This window comes from Macaca nemestrina, chromosome 7, assembly GCF_043159975.1.
Source record: "Macaca nemestrina isolate mMacNem1 chromosome 7, mMacNem.hap1, whole genome shotgun sequence".
NCBI lineage: Eukaryota > Metazoa > Chordata > Mammalia > Primates > Cercopithecidae > Macaca > Macaca nemestrina.
The window spans coordinates 4,520,984-4,547,062 of NC_092131.1; the positions used below are offsets into that span (position 1 = coordinate 4,520,984).

The following is a 26,079-nucleotide window of genomic DNA, read 5'->3' on the forward strand; positions in this document are numbered from 1 at the left end:
GGAGACTGAGGCAGGAGAATCACTTGAACCTGGGAGTTGGAGGTTGCCATGTGCCAAGATCGTAACCACTGCACTCCATCCTGGGTGACACAACGAGACTCTTGTTTCAAAAAATAAATAAATAAAAATGAAAAAAGAAAAACCAAACATGTATATGAAAATAGGCTTTCTGTTTTCTGTTTGCTTATTTATCAGAAGGGGATAATATGTATCCTGCAGGTTTTATTTTATTTTTATTTATTTTTTTATTTTTCTGAGACAGAGTCTTCGCTCTGTCGCCCAGGCTGGAGTGCAGTGTCGCGATCTCAGCTTACTACAACCTCAGCCTTCCGGGTTCCCGCCATTTTCCTGCCTCAGCCTCCCGAGTAGCTGGGACTATAGGCGCCCACCACCATGCCCAGCAATCTTTTTTTTTTTTTTTTTTTTTTTTGTATGTTTAGTGGAGACGGGGTTTCACCGTGTTAGCCAGGATGGTCTCGATCTCCTGACCTCATGATCCGCCTGCCTCGGCCTCCCAAAGTGCTGGGATCACAGGCATGAGCCACCGCACCTGGCCTCCTGCAGGTTTTAGAGATATTAGTATATAACATCCCTGACCCATATATAGATGTTCAGAAAGTGGAAACTGTCATTAGCAATGGGTGGGTTGAATATTTCATCAAATATTTAGGATATAAGAGAATAAAAAACAAATTGAAAGTATTAAAAGATCCTGCCGTCTCATCTCTGTCCAATAGGGTAGACTGTGTTGTACGCTTGAATTAATCCTAAGAGGTTGATGGATATTACATTTAGTTGCTAAAAATTCCACAAATTACTAATTACTGAAATTAAGTTGCCCTTCTTTGAACCTTATTTACTGATGCTTTGCAAACTTGTTACTTTCTTACATTTAAAACTCTTCCTCCCTGCTTCTTAATGCCGGGTAGGAAGCATTTAATCACTGTAGATACCATTTAATCACTGCACTTTGTTATGAGGGCTGTGACCACTGTCTTCTAGAAGCGTGTTAGCGAGTCTCGGTCTCAAGGGTGAGGGAGCCAGGAAGAGCAAGTTAGGACGGACTCTGTTACAGAGCTCTAGTGGCCAGAGCATTGGGGCTCACTTCTGTCCTTCCGCCTCAGTCAAACGGAGGCAAGTCCGAGGCCTTCCGGGAGGAAGATGTGTAGACAGTTCTCTTCCTGGCTGTTCACGTCCTCCTTCCTGTCCTGGCAGTCCCAGCCCAGTTTGGAGTGTGTGGGAGAGCGTCGCTGTGTATATTTAGGACTACCCTGGCATTGTACTAGGAAGGAGTGAGGATTCATTCTCGCTCTCTCATCCTGCCCCAGCGCAGCCGCTGAGCTCATTTCCTGCGTTCCTGTTCCTGGGGCTGGGGCAGGCACCCCCCATCAGTGCTGCTGGTGTGAAGGGTCCTGCCCAGCTGACATGGGGGCTCCCTCTGGGACCGTAGATTTCCCTGCACTGTGTGCTGCCTTTTGTCTTTGAAAATTGATGTGTGTGTGATCTTAAATACCTCTGTTTGGCGAGCTGCAAAATCTGCATATTAGAATGTATATATTCTGCATATTAGAATATGTATATGTAATATAATACCAGGAGTTGACTTAATAAAAGTTTGTATGTTTATGAATATATTTTCTTTGTCAAAACTAAAATTTTTACTCGAAAATCAGTTAAAAAAAAAAAAGAAAAAATTCCGAAAAAACAGTGAGTAAAATTATTAAGTATTAATTTCTACCAAAGTAAAATTAGGATCAGGTGTAGTGGTTCATGCCTGTAATTCCAACACTTTGGGAGGCTAAGGCGGGGAGATCACTATGTAGCCCAGGAGTTTGAAACCAGCCTGGGCAACATAGCAAGACCCTGTGTCTACAATAAATTAAAAATTAACCACTGCTGGGCATGGTGGCTCATTCCTGAATCCCAGCACTTTGGGAGGCCAAGGCAGGTGGATCACCTGAGGTGAGGAGTTCGAGACCAGCCTGACCAAGAAGGTGAAACCCATCTCTATAAAAATATAAAAATTAGCCAGGCATGGTAGCAGGCACCTGTAATCCCAGCTACTCGGGAGGCTGAGACAAGAGAATTGCTTGAACCCAGGAGGCAGAGGTTGCAGTGAGCCGAGATTACGCCACTGCACTCTAGCCTGGGTGATGGAGTAAGACTCCATCTCAAAAAACAAAACCAAAAAAAGCCATGTGATAATGTTCACCTGTAGTCTCAGCTGCAAGGGAGACTGAGGTGGGAGAATCATTTGAGCCCAGGAGATCAAGGCTGCAGTGAGTGAGCTGTGATGGCACCACTGCACTCCAGCCTGGGGAACCCTGCCTCAAAATAAAAGGAAAAAAATAGCTATGTCTGTGGGCTGCTGCTTTTTTCCTGGTGTGGAAATGCACAGTTCTTAAGAGAACGAATGTGGACCGGTGTGGGATCCTGAGGGGGGTGGGTGAGCCCATTCCAAAGAGACACCCCCCTCTGACTGGGTAGAGCCACAGAGGCAGCAGGCACCAGTAGTGTTCCTTTCAAGGAATCAGCTGTGTTCTGCAATTGCTTATTGAAGCTTGGGGCATTTATTTTGTCACCCTAGAATTTAATTTATGGTTTATTGTTAGCACTAAAGCCAGTGAAAATGACCTTGTCTACAGCCTCTGTGATCTCTGGGCGATACCTTGCCCCCAACAGCTGGATCAGTTGACAAGTGTGATGTCAGCACCCATGGAGAGTGGGCCAGCTTTCCCTCTATGCCAAGATGAGTGGTGTTTTTGTTTGTTTTGTTTTGTTTTTTTGGGGATGGAGTCTCGCTCAGTCACCCAGGCTGGAGTGCAGTGGCGCGATCTCGGCTCACTGCAAGCTCCGCCTCCTAAGTTCACGCCATTCTCCTGCCTCAGCCTCCAGAGTAGCTGGGACTACAGGTACCCGCCACTACGCCTGGCTAATTTTTTTGTATTTTTAGTAGAGATGGGTTTCACCGTGTTAGCTAGGATGGTCTCGATGTCCTGACCTTGTGATCCGCCTGTCTCGGCCTCCCAAAGTGCTGGGATCACAGGCTTGAGCCACCGCACCTGGCCTGTTTTGTTTTTTAAACAAAACACTTTGGTGAAAATGATTTCAAACATCTCCCAGCGTGGTGGCGTGCGCCTGTAGTCCCAGCTTCTTGGGAGACTGAGGTGGGAGGATCCATTGAGCCGACGAGGTTGAGGCTGCAGTGAGCTGTGATCGCACCACTGGGCTCCCGCCTGCTGACAGAGCGAAACTCTGTCTCAAAAACAACAGCAACAAGAACTCTTCAGGGTTCTTTCTTCTGTCTCCACCCCACCTCTCTCATTCTCAAAAGGCTAATCAGACTTCTGTCCCCTGCCTCCCTCAAAACTGCTGCTTTTGTCAAGGCCACCTATGGTCTTCACTTGGCAAAAGCCAGTAGGTCATTCCTGTTGTCACCCGCCTTCCAGGATGGAAGTCCTGGCCTTGTCTGCACCCTGCTGGCTTCTCTTCCCTGCAGCCCCCTCATGTCGAAGACCCCCAGAGTTCAGTCCTCGGCCCCTCCCCTGTCTCTGCTGATTTCCTGGTGATCTCATCCAATACCAGCTGTACACTGGGCACCTTGGGCTTCTCTGGAACCGCATCACCTGTCCAGTTGCTTCCCTGCCACTCAGCCCACCAGCCTCTGTCAGCCTTCCCATGCAGGCAGCTCCAGCGTCCTAGTGCTCAGCCAGTGCTCTGTGCGAGCGTCACCCTGCACGCCCTTCCCATGCAGGCGGCTCCAGCGTCCTAGTGCTCAGCCAGTGCTCTGTGCGAGCGCCACCCTGCACGCCCCATCCAGCAGGGAATGGGCTCGTCTCCCTTTCAGGAACAGCCAGGATCTCACCGCTGCTTCTGGCCAGACTCTGTCGCCTGTACCACGCGACACCCGCTCTGCCCCACGCTGCTCCTCAGGTTTTCTCAGACCCAGTCTGTGTCTCACTTGTCTTTTGTGTCTTAATGTTCTTTTTCTTTTTTCTTTTTTCTTTTTTTTTTTTTTTTTTTGAGATGGGGTCTTGCTGTGTCACCCAGGCTGGAATGCATGGCGCAATCTCGGCTCACTGCAACCTCCACCTCCTGGGTTCAAGCGATTCTCCTGCCTGAGCCTCCCGAGTAGCTGGGACTACAGGTGCATGCCATCATGCCCAGCTAATTTTTGTACTTTTAGTAGAGACGGGGTTTCACCATGTTGGCCAGGATGGTCTCGATCTCTTAACCTCGTGATCTGCCCGCCTCAGCCTCCCAAAGTGCTGGGATTACAGGTGTGAGCCACCTGGAGGCTGAGGCAGGAGAATGGCGTGAACCCGGGAGGCGGAGCTTGAAGTGAGCCGAGATCGCACCACTGCACTCCAGCCTGGGCGACAGAGCAAGACTCCGTTTTTTTTAAAAAAAAAAAAAAAAAAAAAAAGAGGGCTTGTTGGAAGAGTCACTTTTCTTTTAAATTAAATTAAATTAAATTAAATTTTATTTTAGAGACGGAGTCTCGCCTTGTCGCACAGGCTGGAGTGCAGTAGCGCGATCTTGGCTCACTGCAAGCTCCACCCCCCAGGTTCATGCCATTCTCCTGCCTCAGCCTCCCGAGGAGCTGGGACTATAGGCACCCGCTACCACGCCCGGCTAATTTTTTGTATTTTTAGTAGAGACGGGGTTTCACCATGTTAGCCAGGATGGTCTCGATCTCCTGACCTCGTGATCCACCCGCCTCAGCCTCCCAAAGTGCTGGGATTACAGGCGTGAGCCATCGCGCCCGGCCTAGGAATAGTCACGTTTCTCAGGCTCGTGATTCCTGATGAGAGGGGCCTGTGGCTGGCTCCTTGTGAAGGCAGTGTTCTGACATCTTACAAAAGAGCTTAGTTATTGTGAAACAAAGAAAACACATTTTGTGTAATTTGAACACCTTTTTTTAAAACTTCGTGATAGGTACTAATCTTCTGTAGCTGCATCAGCCGTCAGCCGCTTGAACTGTAAGCATAAATTCCAAACCTTTGGAGCTGTGAACTCACTCAAGGGTGGTACCGTGAAAGCGCCTGCATTCCCTGCCACATGTGGGCCAAGGCCCTGACTCCTGGCACACGCCCCGTACTCTCACGGGGGGTTCAGCCTGTGCCCCGTCTACTCTGGCTGCACTCCCTGGTCCCTGGGGCGCTGTTCTGGCCCCTTCTCTGTCTGCAAGGGGACCGGATGCGTAGTGTGTCGGTGTGCCTGGGCCCTCGCGCACATCCATACCTTCTCTAGCCTGGCCTCTGGGCCTGGGCCCTCCATGTAGGTCTTGCTGGGCCTTCAGAGGTGCCTCCCCCGCAGCTGCCCCCGCACTCCAGCAGCCGTGTCGGTGCTGCGCCAGGAAGGTGTGGGTCCTGCTATCTCCTGAAGGGTTGGAGCGGTAGCTGGCAGTTACAAGGAGAGGACCTCAGGAGAGAACCATGCTGTGGGTGGAGTTGACGACTCACTTGGGGGGCAAGACGTCTGTCCCTTGTGTCCTCTGCATGTGGCTTGGCCTTTGGGGCCCTCTTCCTTCAGTGGTAAAAGGTATTATTGGTAACGGATAACCTGTCAGACTGTCTCCAATTCCAAATGTATTGATTGGGGCCACAAAGCAGCTGAGGCCCAAACAGGAGTGGCACGGATGAACAGAACCGTCCAGGGGGAGGCGGAGGGCTTCTGCCGGACAGGGGAAAGCAGGACTTCCTGCCTGCCTGCCTCAGGCTTCTGCTCTTGACACTGTCCTCTTTCCTCAGACCCTCCCACCCGGGCACTCCTTCCAGCTGGTCTGATCTTGTTTGATTTCACAGTGATTTTCTGTCAGTTTTAGGCAAAGATCCTCCCTCCGCCTGCAGTTCTTCTTGGCAAAGCTTTTCCTATTTAAAGGGAAATTCCATTTTCCCTTACAGTTTGGATCTCATATTTGTCGGTGGTTACGCTTGATTAATCCATCGTCTTCTAGGGCATCAAGAGAAGTTATTTAGGGGACGGTCTGGGGTAGGAGGAATGAAGAGATTGATTAGGAGAAAATTTCTACTAGGAAAAGTTAAGCTGTCTAAAGGCTAAAGCTTTATTCAGCCTTTTGGATGGAAAATCTCCCAAGATGTTGAATATCCTCATCGTAGGAGGGACGCGAACGCTCCATGTAGAGAAGGCCACCCTTTCGTGATGACTCCTGGTGAACGTCAGTTGCCACATGGCATAGACACAGGCAGCTGTGCTGAAGGGGTCCTGTCAGCATGCCAGGTCCGGGCGAGCGGCGGTCAGCCCTGCTTAGAGCCTGGTGAGGAAGACGGGCAGGAAGAGGTGGCTTTGTGCTGGGCGAGGGGTATGGGCTCTGCAGGAGGAGTCTGAGATGATGCCCAGGTGCCGTGGCTGGCGCTGTGGCTGATGGTGTGGGCGATGCAGGGCTTGGTGGGCAGTAGCCTCCCAGTTGCTACAACTTGGAGCCTTGTGAGTGCTGGCTGGTCACCCAGGCCCAGCTTCTGAGCTGCAGGGCAGCCGTGTCTCTGGGGCCTTAGCATATTTCAGGGTGGCCAGGTGTGGTAGCCCACGCCTGTAATTCCATCACTTTGGGAGGCCAAGGTGGGAGGATCACTTGAGCCCAGGAGTTCTAGACCAGCCTGGGCTACAGCGAGACCCCGTCTCCACAAAAAATAAAAGAATTAGCTGGCATGGGAGCATGCCTGTGGTCCCAGCTACTGGGGAGGCCAAGGCAGGAAGATCCCCTGAGTCTGGGAGGTGGAGGCTGCAGTGAGCTGTGATCACTCCATTGCTCTCCAGCCTGGGCGACAGAGCAAAACCCAATCTCAAAAACAAACCAAAAAACCGAATGGGTCGTATCCTCCCTGGAAGCTGTGTCTTTAGTTGCCTCGCAACAGGCCGGTTCTCCTGCTTCTCACCCCTTACCTGTCCCTGCCCCCATGGAAGCTGGTGGTTTTTGAAAATATAAAACAGCAGTAGGGTCCTGCAAGAAAAATCAATTTTTTGAGATGGTCTCTTCACCATCTCAGACTCTGTAGCACTAACTACGTGATGTAATTGGATTCCGTTGCCCCAGGCCCTACTCCTTTCCCCACCGCAACCTGCTGCTTTCCTGGCCTCTCCTGCTTTGGTGTGTAGCACCCCATTCATGAAGCTGCCAGGGCTAGAAACCTAGCGCACATCCTGGAATCTTCTTTCCTCATCCCGTGCCACAGTCCACTCTAATTCCAACACGTATTGATTTGCAATCCTCCTCCATTCCAGGTCCACTGTCCTATTCGTTTTTAGGCCACCATTGTTACCTTAATGGGGTGGTGGTGACTGTATCCAGTGGGCTGCTCCTCTGAGTTTTCCAAATAGCAAGAAATGAACTTCTAAAAGTATTTTAAAAACATTTTTGAAACAGTTTGAAACTTCAGAAAAGTTGCAAATAATAGAAGAAAGAACTGTCCTGCCCCAACTGTTTGCCATTGAACACTTTACCACAGGGATCCCCAACCCCCAGGCCACGGACAGTTCCATGGCCTGTTAGGAACTGGGCTCCAGGGCAGGAGGTGAGAGCATTCCCGCCTGAGCTCACGCTCAGCCTCTGGTCAGATCAGCGCAGCGTTAGATTCTCATTGGAGCACGAACTCTATTGTGAACTAACTGCATTCAAGGGATCTAGGTTGCATGCTCCTTATGAGAATCCAGTGCCTGATGATCTGAGGTGGGACAGTTTCATCCCAAAATCATCACCTCACCTCCTCCACCGGTCTGTGGAAAAATTGTCTTCCATGAAGGTGGTCCCTGGTGCCAAAAAGGGTGGGACCACTGCTTTAGCGTGTATTTCCTACAGACAGGGATAGTCTACATAACCACAGTGTAACCAACAAAATCAGCAATGTAGCACTGAAACATTGCTGTATCTAACCTTCCGATTCCCCGATTCCACGATTCCACGGAAGCATTGCAGATTTTCTCATACTCTGCTCTGTAGCAGAAGGGTCCGCTGCAGAGCCACACACACCATGACCTTGTTCCTTTCTGTGTGAACAGTTCTGTGTCTTTCGTTGACTTTCATAGCCTTGATACTGCTGAAGGTTTCAGGCTGGTAATTTTGAGACTGTTCTTCAGTTTAGGTTTGCCTGGTGTTTCCTGGCGTTTCCTGGCATTTGCCTGGCATTGCCTGATGTTTGGCGTTTATCTGGCATTGCCTGTGTTTGCCTGGTGTTGCCTGACATTTGGCGTTTGCCTGGCATTTCCTGGCGTTGCCTGGCATTTGCCTGGTGTTTCCTGGCATTTTCTGGCGTTTCCTGGTGGTTGGATTTGTGTTGTGGATCTTTGGCAGGAGAATCACAGAAGTGAGGCTATGTTTTCCCCCTCGTGTCCTGTGGGATGTGCGGTTTCGCCTTGTCACGTAACTGACGCTGGCCACTCTGATTGCTTGATTTCAGGTGGTGTCTGCCTGACTTCACTGTAAAGTCACCATTTTCCCTTCGTAATTGATAGGTATTTTGTTTGGATGTACTTTGAAACTATATAAATATCCCATTTCTCATTAGATTTTTAAATTTTACATATTAATACCAGTGTGGACTCCTGATTTCCTGGTGTTTTTTGTTTTTGTTTTGAGACAAGGTCTCACTGTTGTCTAGCCTGGAGTGCAGTGGTGCAAACACAGCTCACTGCAGCCTCCACCTCCTGGGCTCAAGTGATCCTCTCGCCTCAGCCTTGAGAGTAGCTGGAACCACAGGTGTATGCCACTACACCCTGGTTAATTATTTTATTTTTTGTAGAGATGGAGTCTTGTCGTGTTACCCAGGCTGGTCTTGAACTCCTGGGCTCAAGCAGTCCTCTTGCCTCAGCCTCCCAAAGTGCTAGGATTCCAGGCATGAGCCACTGCTGCCAGGCCTGTTTTATTTAATAGATTATAATCTGTGACTGCTTGTGTTTATTTTGAGCATACCCTCACTTCTCAGCACTGGCTGCTGCAGGCTCACCTTGCGGTTTCCTGACCCAGCTCTGGAGTTGCCCAAGGAGCCCTGTCCTATGTTGGAGAATGGGCTTTAGAGACCACATTCTGCACTGGGTGTGCTTGTAGCTGAACTGCTGCTGCTCCCAGGCACTCTCGGTAGACAGAGCTAGGACTCTGTATGTTCACACTCATATATGTCTGCATTTATCCCTGTATCTGTCTGTCTATATGGAAGCTGCGAGTTCATACTGATAACCTCCAATTCTATCCCAGTGCTATATAGTTCATTCTCGTTTTCTTCCTTATCTGTAAGTACTCTCTCTGACAGTGAGGATCCCAGCCCCATCATCCTGAATGTTGTTTATCTGATCAGTCCTCCTGTAGGTAACAGGAGGACCACCCTCCCCTCACCTGGTTCCCTCCCCTCACCTGGTTCCCTCCCCTCACCTGGTTCCCTCCCCTCACCTGGTTCCTCACCACGATGTCCTCCTCACTCTACCCCACACCCCAGCCAAGCCTGAGGAGCTCTGGCCTCCTGCTCCCTGTTGCGCTCTGCCTGAAGCGGGTGCTGGAGGGCGACTGCAAGGCTGGGAGGTGGGAGGACGACTTGCGGCTTCCTGCCCGCTTCTTCTAGAGTGACACCCTAGCAACACCATCCTGGCAGCGAAGTTCCTTCTGGCAGTCGGCCTCTGGTGCCAGTTTGGAGTTTTCCCCACACCAGCAGAACAGCCTTGCTGCGGTCACCTCAGAGAGCCCAGTGTCAGCTGGCTGCACTCCTTCCAGTCACCGGGGGCCCAGCCTGTGGGGCTGCCTTTGAGCTCAGAGACCCAGTGCTGGCCAGCAGCACCCATCCTCAGGGGTCTGAGTTTCAGCTTTACAGGGCCCTTTGCCCAGGTTTCTAAGTTTTAAAAAGTCCAGCCTCTTCTTTCATTTCCTGATCCTAAGGGCAGAAGGTACTTCCTGCATTTGCCATCTCCGTGGTATTTCCATGTACCCTCTTTACATCTTAGTGACCTAGTTGATGGTTATTGATGTTAAATGCTCTGTCCCCTGCTCTCAGTACCTGTGTGGTTAGCAGGGTGCTCCACCCCTGCGATGCGGCTTTCCTTTCTACTCATAGCTAAAGCGGTCTTAATTATGTGTATTGTTTCTGGTTTTGAAACGGGGTTTTGCTCTTGTTGCCCAGGCTGGAGTGCAGTGGCGAGATCTTGGCTCACTGCAACCTCTGCCTCCTGGGTCCAAGTGTTTCTCCTGCCTCAGCCTACTGAGTAGCTGGGATTATAGCCACATGTCATCACACCCAGGCTAATTATTTTTATACACCAGTACAAAATTGTTACTGTTCTCAGAGCAGTTTGAAAACATTTAGTTTTTTTGTTGTTTTTTTTTTTAAGACAGAGTCTCGCTTTGTCGCCCAGACTGGAGTGCAGTGGCCGGATCTCAGCTCACTGCAAGCTCCGCTTCTTGGGTTCACACCATTCTCCTGCCTCAGCCTCCCGAGTAGCTGGGACTACAGACGCCCGCCACCTCGCCCGGCTAGGTTTTTGTATTTTTTTAGTAGAGATGGGGTTTCACCGTGTTAGCCAGGATGCTCTCGATCTCCTGACCTTGTGATCCGCCCATCTCGGCCTCCCAAAGTGCTGGGATTACAGGCTTGAGCCACCGCTCCCGGCCTATTTAGTATTTTTGAGAAATAATGTTTTAGGCTTTTCCTTCTGGGCCCTTTTCTCCTTTGCCCACTGATTTGGGAACTTGCTCCTGCCCGCACGCAGGTCCCCTGCTGCTTTGCTCTTGTGGTTTGCCTCTCCAAGCCTTCACCCCAGGCTTGCCACAAAGTTCCTTCCTCTTCCAGCCTGGCCCCCATCATCCATGTCCACCCGCTTGAGGGAAATGTGTACACAACTGTTAAACTACATAATTAGCAAAATGTGTTTCATCAAAAGAGCAGAGGGGAGACTTGACAAGGAAGCCCAGGTAACTTGAGAATAATTAATGTGGAAAGAAAAGAGAGGACGTTCCAGGCACAGCCTTGGTGCGAGCTGCTTCCTGCGTCTCATCTGCCTTTGTCTTCACTGTTTTTCGTTTTGTTGGTTTTTTTGAGTGTCACTCTGTCTCCCAGGCTGGAGTGCAGCTTAAGGGTTTTCTTCAGCCTGGCCTTTCTTTCTTTCTTTTTTAATAACTGAGGCCCCGTTTGTTCTGTTCCCTGATCTCTGCTGATGTGCATTTGCTATTCTGGGGGCCATCGTTCCTAACTCACTGTCCCACAGGCCCCAGGAACCTTCTGTGGCTCTTCTGATTGTGGTGAGCGAACCTCAGTAGTGTTGAGCGACTATTAAAGGAGAAAAAACCCACAAGAATTAGTGAGATTAATAATACGGAACTCAGTCAAAAGCCCAGGAAGTGTCAGATCGCATGTATTTTGGAGCTAATTGTAGCCACTCCTGCAGTGGTAAGAAATAGGACAGAGAGGGCCCTGTGCACTTTGCCCAGTTCCCCCAGAGGCACCTTTAGTAAAACTATAGTGATAGAGAATTTGAAAAGCAGCCAGACAGAATAAAACCTAATATAAACCATGTAGATTTGGGCTTGAAGATGAAAATAGAGACAGGTGCAAGAGATAGTTGACTGCACAGATGCCAGACTGGCAGGATGCGTGGCGGGCACGAGCTGATCTGGAGTCAGACGGTGTGGGCTCCAGTCCTGGCCCTGCCTTGCACTCTGTGTTCCTGGGAAGAGATGACCTGACCTCTCTCTAGGAGCTTCTTGTGGGGGATGTAACCAGTTGCCACAAAGTAGGGGGCTTAAACAACAGATGTTTCTCTCACAGCTCTGGAGGCCAGAAGTCCAGAGTCAGGGAGTCAGCCGGGCCACGTCCCTCACAGGCTCTGGGGAGCCCTCCGTGCCCTCAGCTTCTGGGGCTGCTGGCGATGCTTGGCATTCCTTGTGTGCAGCCTCATCGCTCCCATCTCTGCCTCCATCCCCACATGGCTCTTTTTCCCTCGGTCTCTGTGTCTGATTTCTCTCCTTTTAGAAGGACACCAGTCTTGTGTGGGCGGCAAGCCACCCAGGTGCCGAGGCAAGAGACCGAGGGCACAAGCTGTTTCAGTGTAATAAAATATATAAAGTAAGAATAGTTATACTAGATATAGGGCATAGATATGATTATTTATGAATATCATTAATCATTAGTTTGTAGTGATTACTCTTTATTCAAATATTGTAATACTCCTCACTCTACAATCATAACCTAGGGAAAACCAGGCCATACAGAGATAGGGGCTGAGGGGACATGGTGAGAAGTGACCAGAAGACAAGAGTGTGAGCCTCTGTCACGCCCGGGCAGGGCCACCAGAGGGCTCCTTGGTCTAGCGGTAACCCCAGCATCTGGGAAGATTCCCGTTGCCAAGTGGACCGTGGTCTAGCGGCAGCGGCAGTGCCAAGGAAAAACACCCACTACTTAGCAGACCAGGAAAGGGAGTCTCCCTTTCCCTGGGGGAGTTTAGAGAAGACTCCACTCTTCCACCTTGTGGAGGGCTTGACATCAGTCAGACCCGCCCGCAGTTATCCAAGGCCTAACCGTCTCCCTGTGATGCTGTGCTTCAGCGGTCACGCTCCTGGCCCGCCTTCATGTTCCATCCTGTACACCCGGCTCTGCCTTTTAGATAACAGTAGCAAATTAGTGAAAGTACTAAAAGTCTCTGATATGCAGAAATAATGGCGTAAGCTGTCTCTCTCTCCTTTCTTTCTCTCTGCCTCGGCTGCCAGGCAGGGAAGGGCCCCCTGTCCAGTGGACACGTGACCCACATGACCTTACCTATCACTGGAGATGGCTCACACTCCTTACCCTGCCCCTTTGTCTTGTATCCAGTAAATATCAGCACAGCCTGGCATTTGGGGCCGCTGCCGGCCTCGGCGTCTTGGTGGTAGTGGTGCCCCGGGCCCAGCTGCCTTTCCTTTTATCTCTTTGTCTTGTATCTTTATTTCTACAATCTGTCGTCTCCGCACACGAGGAGAAGAACCCACGGACCCTGTGGGGCTGGACCCTACAGTCTTGTTGGACTTAGGGCCCACCCTATTCCAGCAGGTGTCCTTATCTTCACCGGTTACGTCTGTAAGGACCCTGTTTCCAAATGAGGTTACGGTCACAGGTTCTGAGCAGATGTGAGTTTTGCTGGGGACACTGTCCAGCCTGGTCCAGTGCCCGCAGAAACCTGGCTGAGTTTTCTCATCTGTGAAGTGTGGATAATAACAGAATTACTCTCAGAGAGTCCGCGAGAGGAGGCCGGGAAGAGCCGTGTAAAGTGCCTGACTGGTGGATGTTACTGTTACAGACGCCACAGGACCTATCTGGGACTGCCGTGGGTGTCCAGGGAGACCTCCGGCACTTTTAGGACCAGTGTTGGCTTGGAGAATGTCTTGTGTTCCTCCAGCTGCCCTGTGGCTCCTACGTGCAGGCAGGTGGAGCTCAGCTGTCACTCACCTCACGCACTCGTGTCCTGCACGTGGGCTATGGGCGCCCATCAGTTGCTCTCTCGGTAGGTGTTCACCTGTTGGCTTTGACCAGGAGACTTTTGTAGTGGTGATGTTTGCTCTGATGGATACTGAAGTACACTATTGCGTGTTGCATAATGATGGGGATACCGTCGGAGAAATGTGTTGTTAGGTGGCTTTTGTCATTTTGCGAACATGACAACAGCACATCACAGACTCAAATGGCAAAAGCTACCCTGCACCTAGGCCACTGGCGCAACCTGCTGCTCCTGGATTACATATCTATGCAGGTGCAACAGTTCCGAACGCTGCAGGCAGCTGTGGCACGATGGTTTTTGTGTATCTATTTTTATTTAGTTTTTTGAGATGTAGTCTCGCTTTGTTGCCCAGACTGGAGTGCAGTGGCACAATCTTGGCTCATTGCAACCTCCGGCTCCTTGGTTCAAACAATTCTCTTGTGTCAGCCTCCTGAGTAGCTGAGATTACAGGCGCCCGCCACCACATCTGGCTAATTTTTGTATTTTTAGTAGAGATGAGATTTCACCGTGTTGGTCTGGCTGGTCTCGAACTCTTGATCTCAGGTGATCCGCCTGCCTCAGCCTCCTAAGGTGCTGGGATTACAGGCGTGAGCCACCGCGCCTGGCCATATTTGTGTATCTAAACATAGAAAAGATTCCATAAAAGTATAGTAGTATAATCTCACGGGATCACTGTTTTTGTTTTTTTTTTGTTTTTTTTTTTTTTTTTGAGACAGAGTCTCGCTTAGTCGCCCAGGCTGGAGTGCAATGGCGCGATCTCGGCTCACTGCAAGCTCCGCCTCCCGGGTTCACGCCATTCTCCTGCCTCAGCCTCCCGAGTAGCTGGGACTACAGGCACCCGCCGCCTCGCCCGGCTAATTTTTTGCATTTTTAGTAGAGACGGGGTTTCACCGTGTTAGCCAGGATGGTCTCGATCTCCTGACCTCGTGATCCGCCCGCCTCGGCCTCCCAAAGTGCTGGGATTACAGGCGTGAGCCACCGCACCCGGCGGGATCACTGTTATGTATGTGGTCCGTTGTCGGCTGAAACAGTGTTACCAAGTGCATGACTGCAGTGGCTCAGGATCAACCTCCCTGTCCGTTAGTATAAATGCTCACTTTCCAAAACTTGTCAGGTACGAAATATTTTTAAACATAAACTTTTTTGAAAGTATAACTTAGTGCAATACCCCAATCAATTAAAATTTTATATGGGTATCAACTGATTAGACTAAATTGTTCGTTTTACTGTTTTACTTGTAGCTAAACCATTTACACAGCTGGTGAAAGAAATGCAGCTTCATCGAGAAGACTTTGAAATAATTAAAGTAATTGGAAGAGGTGCTTTTGGTGAGGTAAGATGAACTTCATTTTGTTAACTTTGCCTAAATTGCCAAGACATCAGCAGCTTCCATTTCACCTTTTTATGGACCTGTACATTGGTTTGGGGATGAGGTAATTGGTATCATTTGGAGAGTTTGTTTTTTCCTATCTCTTTTTCTGAGATGAGGTCTCACCATGTTGCCCAGGCTGGCCTTGAACTCCTGGGCTCAAGTGATCTCCCCACCTCAGCCTTCCAAGGAGCCGGGGAGAAAATCTGAAAGATAGAATGAAGAGAAAGGAAACTCGAAAGCTTCTGACTAACCTGGGATATTGTTGGGACCAAAAATAGTTTCTTCAGATGTAGTTTTTGTTTTTGTTTCTGAGATGGAGTCTTGCACTGTCACCCAGGCTGGAGTGCAGTGGTGCCATCTCGGCTCATGGCAACCTCTGCCTTCTGGGTTCAAGCTGTCCTCATGCCTCAGCCTCCCGAGTAGCTGGGACTCCAGATGCTGACACCACACCTAGCTAATTTTTGTATTTATTGTGGAGATGAGGTTTTGCCGTGTTGGCCAGGCTGGTCTCGAACTCCTGGCCTCAAGTGAGCCACCCGCCCAGGCCTCCCAAAGTGCTGGGATTACAGGTGTGAGCCACCGCGCCCAGCCTTCTGATATAGTTTCTGAAACTCCGTTTGTTAATTGAATTTTGACTTCTTGGCATTTTCTAAAAAACACAGAGAGGGATAAATAACAGCTGTTTGCATGCTCTATGCTTGCTTGCCATTGACACACCCAGTGTGGCTCTGGGTCCTGTTGGCTTTGCCTAGGGCAAGAGGACCAGTCATGCGGGTGCAGCTGGAGAGGCTCACCAGGTCCCTTGTATGGGGCTAGGAGCCCTGCCCTGGGAGGCCTGTGGCACGGTGTGGCCTCACTTTCCAGGCCTCTCCACAGACCTGCCTCAGCCTCGCAAGACGGTTCTGGCAAGACCAAGGGAGAGGTCAGGCTCCCTCAGCGGCTGCGGGACCACCTCAGGTGGTTTGACAGTGAGTCACCAGAAGAGCTTTGCTTCTTAAACTGTGCAGTTCCTTAGCACCTGTGCCGAGGTTTGAGCTAAGCTCTCCTCGGCTGGGGAACTGTGCCAGTTGGTTCATTGAGGAAAAATCAAACAAGAAAACGCCGTGTGTCACATCCCAGCAGCAGGTGTGCTCTGCCCACAGCAAACCTACTGGACACAACTACGAAGCGAGATGGCCTTTGCTGTCGCAGGGCATGCATTTTCCAACGTGCAGACGTGAAAGAAGGCAAATCAGTACTTTAGAGAAATAGCCCCCCTCTTGCAGCACCATCCCTGTGAGTGAGTCTCGCCAGAGGGATAGGGGAGGAGAGCAGTCCCTCCAAGGCTCATCCCAGGGTGACTGGAGCTCCCAGTTTATCTCGTACAGACCCTGGGTCCAGGCCTCACCAGCCAAAGTCAATTTACCACCGGCCAGGGTGGGACAGACAGATTGTTTGTTTTGTTTGAGACAGGGTCTTGCTCTGTCACCCAGGCTGGAGTGTGCTGGCCTGATCACAGCTCACTGCAGCCTCTGCCACCCAGACTCAGGTGATCCTCCTTCCTCAGCCTCCTGAGCAGCTGTGACAACAGGCATGTGCTACCACGCCTGGCTAGTTTTTTTTATTATTTGTAGAAAAGAGGTGTCACTATGTCACCCAGACTGGTCTTGAACTCCTGGGCTCAAGCAGCTCTCCCGCCCCAGCCTCCCAAGTAGCTGGGGCCACAGGCGTGCACCACCACACCCAGCTAGGTGTTTTCCTTTTTTCTTTTTAGTAGAGACAGGGATCTCGCTGTGTCGCCCAGAATAGTCTCAAACTCCTGGGCTCAAGTGATTCTCCTGCCTCTGCCTTCCAGAGTGCTGGGATTATAGGCATGAGCTGCTGTACCTGGTTGAGAAAGCCTTTTAAAAATAAAAACGGATTGCATTAAGTGATTCCCTGTCTGCCTGCTACCAAGCATTGAGCTGCGCCAGGCGTGCGGGCTTGGAGGTGAGCAGGGCCCAGGCCACACAGAGCCTGTCAGCCATGGCCAGACTTTCCAGAGTGCAGTTAGGAGGGAGGGAGAGGCACACCAGGGCAGAGACATGACCAAGGGAAATGAAGGAATGAGAGAGAAAATGGTTTTAACAGAATGGTTTACAATTATTTTTAGTACTCTTTTTTTTGCCAAAGAACTTAATGCGAAACTCAGTTTTGTGTGAGTTGCAAAGAAGATAACATTGATCGTTTTTTGAGCTCCTCCTGATTGAAGGGAGCCTGTCCTTCCCACGTGGCCTTTGCTTCTTGGATTCGCTCCTTGGTCTCGTTCCCTTGGAGCCTCAGGGTCCGTATCTGTGCGAGATGGATTTTAGAAATCCCCCGCAGCTGGGGTCGCGTGAGGGTGAAGCGGGGGTGCAGATGCGCGGCTCAGCACCATCTCTGGCGCGCAGAACGTGCCCGGTGAGTGGCAGCTCTCACGGTGACTCTACAATGTGACTGTGTGGTATTTGATGTTAGAAACAGGGAGGTAGATGATGATGCCATTTAAGAACTCTTCAGGCCATGGCTGCCGCAGGCACGGGGACATGCTGGCTGCTTGCCACTGTCACTGCCAGAGAGTAGCTTACAGGAAGTGCTGAGGTGCAGACTTGGGCCTGTGCGTGAGTGACTTACGTAGGGTGGAATGTGCCGGACAGTGGTGCGGACATCTTGACGGGTGTTGGTAGTGATGGAGGAGCTCATTCAAGATTTGGTAGAGACTGAAAAGTCCAAGAGGACTTCCTGAAGGAGGTGGCACTTGAGTTGTGCTTTAAAGAATGTGGCTGGTGGCCACACGCTGAGTGCTGACTGTGCCCCACACTGTGCTGGGCACATTAAATGTCAGGACTCGTGGGTCCTCATAGCTGTCTCAGGAAGCCAGTCCTGCCCTTAACCTCTTGTAGTGGTGGAACCTGAGCCACAGAGAAGTGAATTTGCAAGAGTTAAACTCCAGAGCCCACGTGGCTAGTCCCTGCCTCTGTGAAGAAAAGGTTCTTGGTGCCGGAACTGGCACATGCTAGGCGAGTGGGGGGAGCCACATACAGGAGAGACAGGGTAGGGGTGGGGGCACAGGTAGAAGGCACCGTCAGTGGTGGGGCAGTGGCAGCCGCAGATAGGAGGCGGGGTGGGGGAGCAGGGAGTAGGGGCTGTTGAAAACAGACAAGCTTGGGAGGTAATCTTGAGTTTTTAAAAGGTGGGTTTTTTAGGGGGAGGGTTAAAATTTTTTTTTTAAGTTTTTAAAATTTTTTTCGAGACACAGTCTCACTTTGTCACCGAGACTGGAGTGCAGTGGCGCGATCTCAGCTCACTGCAACCTCTGCCTCCCAAGTTCAACTTATTCTCCTGCCTCAGCCTCCTGAGTAGATGGGACTACAGGTGTACCCTACCATGCCGGGGTAGTTTTCGTATTTTTAGTAGAGACGGGGTTTCACCATGTTGACCAGGCTGGTCTCAAACTCCTGACCTCAGGTGGTCCGCCCACCTTGGCCTCCCAAAGTGCAGGGATTACAGGTGTGAGCCACAATGCCCAGCTGAATTTTTTTTTTTTTTTTTTTTTTTTTTTTTGAGACGGAGTCTCACTGCCCAGGCTGGAGTGCAGTGCCATGATCTCAGCTCACTGTAACCTCTGCCTCCCAGGTTCAAGCAATTCTCCTGCCTCAGCCTCCTGAGTAGCTGGGATTATAGAAGCACGCCACCACACCCGGCCTATTTTTTTGTATTTTTAGTAGAGATGGGATTTTACCATGTTGGACAGGCTGGTCTCAAACTCCTGGCCTCAAGTGATCCTCCTGCCTCAGCCTCCCAAAGTGCTGGGATTACAGGCATGAACCACTGTGCCCAGCATCACTTAGCTATTTTAAAATGCACAGTACATTTGTCGTTAACGACAGTTATCCTACTCTGCTGTCAAACATTAGAACTTTTTTTCTGCCTTTGTTGTAAGTGGAAATCTGCAGACGTAACCCAAAGTAGAGGGCAGTGAGCCACCACGTGCCCGCCACTCACAGTGAAGCTTTCGAATGTACAGGCAGGACCCTTCAGGCTGCGGTGGGCTCAAGTTTTGATGCGTAAAAGGGCAAATCTTCATTTACGTGGAAAACTTGGCTTTCAGTCACTGCTGGGTTCGCAGGCTCCTAGGCTATTACAGTGTAGTTCCAGCACGCTAGCCTTTTGTTCTGGGAACCACATGTTTGTTCAGCTCACATTTGCATTGCAGGTTGCTGTTGTCAAAATGAAGAATACTGAACGAATTTATGCAATGAAAATCCTCAACAAGTGGGAGATGCTGAAAAGAGCAGAGGTAAGTATGGAGCTTGAAGAGCCATACGAATGGGGTTTGGGGTGAGCAGAAAGTGACTGTGAAGCCAGCTGGGGAAAAGCTGCAGTCACCCCACAGCCCTGGGCCTCCCTTCCCCTGGGACAGAGCGAGCACTCTCTGTGGGGGAGGTCTCAGCCTCCTCCTGGCGCCTGTTGCTCCCCGCCTCGGCGATCACTCGCTTGCTGGACGCCGTTCCTGAGAGTGCACCCTCGAGAACGTTGGCAGGGTTCTGTTTACTGTAAAGGCAAATAAAAAGCTTCCGGAGAGTATTAGCATTGATTGCAATTCTGCTCCATACACAAGAGGAATGAACACATTTGGACCCTGCTCACATATAGAATGGGTCTTTAGATTCCCACCTAGAGGAGCCTCGTGGTTATAGATGAAAGTGGACCACTACTCAGCAGGCTTTGATCAGCTCCTGTTTCTTAGTTCAGTGTCAGTCTTCTTGGTGGCTGTTCCATGCCCCTGACCCCATCTCTAGAGCCACGTGCTCAGCCCCTGGTCTCCCTCCTGCCTGCCCGAGGCAGGCCAGGCCTGCTGGGGAGCCCACGCTTTTCGTCTCTGGCCATCTTGAGTTTCTGTCCTCACCTGCCCTCTATCTTCCCTCCCCTGCACTCAGAGCCCAGGCCCTTCCTGGCCAGTTGACCTGCTGCTTCCTGCTTCAGATCTGCTCCGTCCATCATGCTCCTCTCCCGTGACTCCTGCCTCTCTCTGCCAGAAGGCAGTCCCTCCTTGCAGGCTGCCATTCATCACAATGGTTTGCTGTGGCCCCGTGTGTCTCTGACCTGCCCTGAGCGAGGCCTGTGCCTGGCAGCGCTGCGGCGGCTGTAGGCTGCTCAGCCCTGTGGTCAGCGCTTGCTTCTGGAGTTGGACGCCTCTCAACGTGGCCGCCACCTCATTTTGGGAATTCCTTCTTGGGTTTCTAGACCCTCTCCTCTTATCACTGTCACCCTCCTAGTAATTTGAGGTGACCCTTTCCTCTTTGGTCCTAGAATTTGTGCCTGTGCTGCCCATGATGGTTGGCACCTTGGGCCAACAGCAGTGCAACCATTGATTTGGGCCAGATCTCTCCAAGGCCCTGGGTTTTGTTAACTTGGTGGGTGTTACCGGTTCCTTGTGACTGTCATTCTGACTTTTCTCTCCTCCGCTCAGGACCCATTTCCCCTTTCCCTGCTATGGCACCCAGCACAAGGTCTCGCACCCATTTGTTGCTCACTGAGCGCATGTTGGTTGACAAGAGTTAGCACCATTTTGCAGTCACTTTGGTCTCAAAATATCAGTGGCCTGTGATTGCTTTGGCTCCCTGCATCTCTCAGCTTCTGGGATGCACATGGTCTCCCTTCCTTCTTTGGGAGAAGCCTTTGCTCTCTTTGCCTCCATCCTCACACAGTCGTCTCACCGTGTGCTTCCGCTGGGCCTGCCCTCGGCCCCAGCAGCCCTTTCCCCACCCCAAACAGTGGCAAACATGGGAATGTTGTTGGAGCAGACTTTTAGGGGGAAAAAGTAGCTACTGTTACATGAAAGTGTGGAGAGGTATAAGGTGTTTGGTATTTACCCAAATGTCATGTTAGATGAGTACATTTTAAAAGAGTAAATATTGCTGATTTAATTTGAATCTGGTTACGCAGATCCAGTTTAACTGGCATGCTCAGAAAAGTCCAAGAATGTTTGCTAGTCGTGATGATTATCCTGGAGTATGTATAATGGGCTATATGTGTGTGTAAGAGATATAAATATGGTGCTAGTTGCAAATAATTTATCTTTTTATTTTTATTTCATAGACTTACTTTAAACATTAGATTTTACAATACTGATTTACAAATGATTAAAAGCATGAATTAAACAAGAGGTTGGTAGGTAGAAGAGTTGCTAAGCAGTGTAAGTTTATAATTTTTCCACCAGGCTAGGTCTTTATTTCATCTTGTTTAAAAAATATTAAAAGTTTCTCTCGGCCGGGCGCGGTGGCTCAAGCCTGTAATCCTAGCACTTTGGGAGGCCGAGACAGGCGGATCACGAGGTCAGGAGATCGAGACCATCCTGGCTAACATGGTGAAACCCCGTCTCTACTAAAAAATACCAAAAAAAAAAAAAACTAGTCAGGCGAGGTGGCGGGCGCCTGTAGTTCCAGCTACTCGGGAGGCTGAGGCAGGAGAATGGCGTGAACCCGGGAGGCGGAGCTTGCAGTGAGCTGAGATCCGGCCACTGCACTCCAGCCCGGGCGACAGAGCGAGACTCCGTCTCAAAAGAAAAAAAAAAAAAAAGTTTCTCTCTCTGCTCCTTAGACAAAGCTGCTGGATAATACATAAGTTTCCTGTCAGCAGGTCACCCTGTGGGCAGTCCCTAGTTTAGGAATGGGTTTTTCCTAAGTGCTCTGGACAGCTGCCAGGCAGAGCTTCAGGGAGTGTCTCCTAGAGGCGTTGGCATAGATGCCGCAGATCCCTGGGGCAGCCTCGGCCTCCTGAGCCCATGGCCTCACCTCACCTGGGACTCAGCACTCCATCCCCATTTCTTTCTGGGGGTGTGTTCCGGAAGACAGGTGGACAGGCACACTGGGGCTCAGGTTTCCTTGTAGTTGCCCCTTCACCAGGCCCTTGTGGCCGTTGGCAGAGGGGTCGTGATGATTCCAGAACTGCTGGTCTGTGCATGTCTGGACATTAGCAAGCTGCATGCTGACCCGTGTCATGTTGTCATTAGTAGAACTGGGACACAGCTGCAACAACCATTTCATTTTTTTTTTTTTTTTTCTTTTTTGAGACAGAGTCTCTCCCTGTCGCCCGGGCTGGAGTGCAATGGTGCAATCTTGGCTCACTGCAATCTCTGCCTCCTGGGTTCAAATGATTCTCCTGCCTCAGCCTCCCGAGTAGCTGGGATTACAGGCACCCGCCACCACGCCCAGCTCATTTTTGTATTTTTAGTAGGAACAGGTTTCACCATGTTGGCCAAGCTGGTCTCGAATTCCTGACCTTGTGATCCATCCGCCTCGGCCTCCCAAAGTGCTGGGATTACAAGCATGAGTCACTGTGCGCAGCCAACCATTTCATTTTAAAAGAAAACCTTTTTTTTTTTTTTGTTTTAGAGACAGGGTCCCACTCTGTTACTCTGTTGTATGGGCTGGAATACAGTGGTATGATCTCGGCTGGGCTCATCGATCCTCCCACCTCAGCCTCTTGAGTAGCTGGGACTGCAGATGGGTGCCACCACACCCAGCTAATTTTTAAGATTCTTTGTAGAGACAGGATCTCACTATGTTGCCTAGGCTGGTCTCAAACTCCTGGGCTCAAGTGATCCTCCCGCCTTGGCCTCCCAGAGTGCTGGGATTATAGCGTGAGCCACCATGGCCAGCCTGAAAGGAAAACTTTTTAAAGTTTAGAAAAGAAAACCTTGTAGAAAGAAACAAGTTTCACAGGTCACTGTGAGACTCAGCTGAGAGCCAGTCAGAACCGTGCCCTCGTGCCTCACATAGCAAGCTCTCCATAATGTACTTATATTTTTGTTAAGCTTGACAAGTTTCAAATGTAAGACAGTTTAAATCTTGTTCTATGCTCAATAAAGAAGAAATCATGTTAAAATTTTGCCAAAGGCATGGTGACTTTTTTTTTTCTTTTTTTGAGACAGTTTCGCCCTGTGGTCCAGGCTGGAGTACAGTGGTGCGATTTCGGCTCACCACAACCTCTGCCTGCTGGGTTCAGGCAGTTTTCGTGCCTCAGCCTCCTGCGTAGCTGGGATTACAGGCACCTGCCACCACACCTGGCTAGTTTTTCTAGTTTTTAGTAGAGGTGGGGTTTCATCATGTTGACCAGGCTGGTCTTGAACTCCTGACTTCAGGTGATCCACCCACCTTGGCCTCCCAAAGTGCTAGGTTTACAGGTGTGAGCCACTGCACTCAGCCAGGCCTGGTGACTTTTAAACAGAGGTGCCACCTGGGCATTAAAACTCTTGTGGAAGCCATAGCAGGATAGAGGGCAGCCTCTTGCCCTGTGCTGCTGGCTGTAGGCCTTCCTCGTGGAGTCTGTCACAATCGTGTCATCCCTATACTGTGATTTCAGCAAACGTGTGTGCCCTGTCCTGCCAGCTGCATGGCAGCTCAGCAGTGGGTATAGGATAGAGAGGGCAGACACGTGGGGCGGCCCATGCCATTGATACTTGGCGGAGGTTGATCTGGTCAGGTGGTGCCGGGTGGGAGGAGTCTAGTCAGGAATCCACATGAGGGTGGGGTGAATCTTAAGTGTTGGCCACAGAAATGGTGCCTGTGGGACAGCAGGGTGCAAGGGCGTCCTCAGCAGCCCTTGGAAGTGCACAGGGGTTGGGAGAGGAAGGGATGAGGGATGACTCAGCCTCTGCAGCCTCGGGGTGGTGCACAAGGAGGAGCCCAGAAGGCAGGGACACCATGGCTGGAGCCACTGTCCCAGCAGGGACCCCGAGACTAGCAGTACGCTCTCTGACCTACTTCCCAGTGAACACAGACTGACACCCCTCATTGCTTTGCAGACCGCGTGCTTCCGAGAGGAGCGCGATGTGCTGGTGAACGGCGACTGCCAGTGGATCACCGCGCTGCACTACGCCTTTCAGGACGAGAACCACCTGGTAGGTTGCACGGCCAGAGACTTGGTCAGGGCATTCGCTCTGGCTTTATTCCTTTATGCTGTCACTAAAAATTCAGTAAGACAACATGGAACTGGCATTTTAAAAATGTGTATTGGACTGGATAAAACAGAGGGGCTTGTTTTCATACAGTAATTGTCAGGTAGAACCTGTGAAAGTAAGGACTTTGTTTTTTTCTAATCACTAGAGAAGCTGATTAGTTCGTTTGCTGGGTTTGTTACTTTTAAATCAGCTGGGAGTTTGAAACTCTTTGAATCTTGGATTATTGGGAATAAGGAACCGCAGTGGGGATTCAGCCGTATGGACGTTTTTGCCTCCGTCTCATCTCGGGCTGAGTCGGGGAGTGCCTCTCGCGTGCCCGCAGTCCTCCTGTCGTCCCGCAGTGGGGCAGCTGCCCCAGGCCCTTCTGACAGGTTTTAGGTGACTCTTGGTCTCCACACCGCCTGTTTATTTTTCTGACTTAAACAGGGCTTGCTTTCAGGACGGACGGACCAGCCTCGTGGCGCACATGCGTGTGTTCACCTCCACTGCACTCTAAGGCAGCCGACTTAGCGGTGAAGGGGAAACCAGCCCTTGGTCTCGGCCACTGAGTGGCCCGCAGACCGCCTCGTTCAGGACTTGTTATTCCTAGAATGACTCTCCAGGTTTGCCTGAACCTAAAAGTGTCCACTGCTGGAGCTCTGGGTGGACGGGACACGTGCAGACTTCAGAGAGGCAGGTCTGAGCCCGACTCATTCCCAGTGGCACCGTTTCTGCAGCGGTGGCGAGAGGGGTGTGGTCGCTGTGGTCACCAAACCTCAGGGCAGGGACCTGAGGCTTCCTTTTCCACGACAGCCAACGCATGTGTCCACCTGAAGCTCCTGGGTTGTGCGCTCCACTGGTTCACAGCAGATGGAGTAGTGTCGGATCCTTCCATTCACCCTGAGTAATCCTTGAAGCATCAGAGAAAGCCCTGAGATTTGAACACCCAGGATTAGAGAAAAGGGTGTGCTGATTATTTCGACTTTACATATATGTGTCTGCCCAGCAGAGGGGGCAGCTGGTGTTTGTTGACCACTTAGGACATTTCAGGCCCACAGGGGTCCCCGTCAGGCTTCCCAATGACCCAGTGATTCCACCGTTTCATAAGGGGGTGTCTGGGGCAGACAGAGGCAAAGTCACTTGCCCAGAGTGACCACATGGATGACAGCCCCTGTGTCCCAGTCCCAGCTCCAGCCTGGCAAGCAGGTTCCGGGTCCTCTGGGGCCATCTCCACATAAACCCCTGCCCCCCACTTCCTGCTCAGTGTCCCTGCTCCTGGGAGCCTGGTGAACTGTCTCCAGTTCATTTCCACTTTTGATAAGAACTGAGTGAAGTTTCTAAGGAGTACAGGCAACTGGGATCTGCACGAAGGAAGATAATGCTTCTTGTTTTGTTTCTAATATTTTTCTGAAATTAGCATGCTGCCATCTAAAATGTTAGGTGTTGCCGGGTATATTCTGAGTTAAGACACATCAGTTAGGAGCCCCTGTGAAGATTCCATGTCCTCAAGGTTTTGGAGTTGCCCGGGTAGAAGTACCATGAAAATGAAGGACGACAGAACAAAGGCGAGGCCTCGGAGGCTTTCTGGCCCGTGTCTGCGGGGCCGGCTTCTGCGGTGCACACCTGCCACCTTGAGCGGGGGCTTTGAGGGTTAGGCCAGTTCCTCTTCCTATGGTTGTGAGGCTGGCCCAAGTGCAGGCTGGTGTCAGGTGCCTCTCATAGTGATAGGGAAACGTGGTTCCTCTGGCCACCCACGGGTTCGGGGCGGGTTCTGCTACAGTTTGTGTTGGAGCTATCTCGCGGAGTTTTATCAAAGTTAGACCTGTTTGACTGCTAACTGAAACTTACTGGCTTAACTCAGCACCCCGCGTTCTATGACAGGACAGGCGAGGTCTGGTTCTCATTCTGGAGTGGGTCTCTGCCGCCTACCTCACGAGCTCCCGCGTTAGCTTTCCTCACAGACCGTGTTCCGGGAGACTGTTGATCAGACCCAGTGCTGCTGTAGGATGCTCCTGCTCATCTTAGAGTTCTAGGCAGACGTGGACACGGCTGGGGCTCAGCTAGTAAGGGCTTGACTCAACCCCACGGCTTTCTTCAGGGGCCCGAGGGCCTGGCCCTTCGCCCTTCGTTCACTGCATCTCCCTGGCCCCGTGTGTGTGTGTCAGCTGCTGGGGCGTCTCCCTCTGGAACGCCTGCAGTGTGTATCCACCGCCCCTTCTCCATTGCCCTCCGCACACAGCGGCACCTCCATGCCTGGGCTTCTGAACGTAGTTGGGGAACATCACCCACCCACTGCTCT

At 50.9% G+C, this 26,079-nt stretch overlaps 1 protein-coding gene across 4 annotated transcripts in view; it reads left to right on the forward strand.

Moving 5' to 3' along the window:
- Positions 1–26,079, forward strand: part of LOC105467372 (serine/threonine-protein kinase MRCK beta) — a 133,062-nt gene that overhangs the window by 34,460 nt on the left and 72,523 nt on the right. For all 4 annotated transcript variants that reach the window (XM_011716931.2, XM_011716933.3, XM_011716930.3 and 1 more), the window contains exons 2-4: positions 14,709–14,800; positions 19,053–19,136; positions 23,646–23,741. In XM_011716931.2, the coding sequence (XP_011715233.1) occupies positions 14,709–14,800; positions 19,053–19,136; positions 23,646–23,741 (272 nt within the window). The remainder of the gene's footprint in view (positions 1–14,708; positions 14,801–19,052; positions 19,137–23,645; positions 23,742–26,079) is intronic.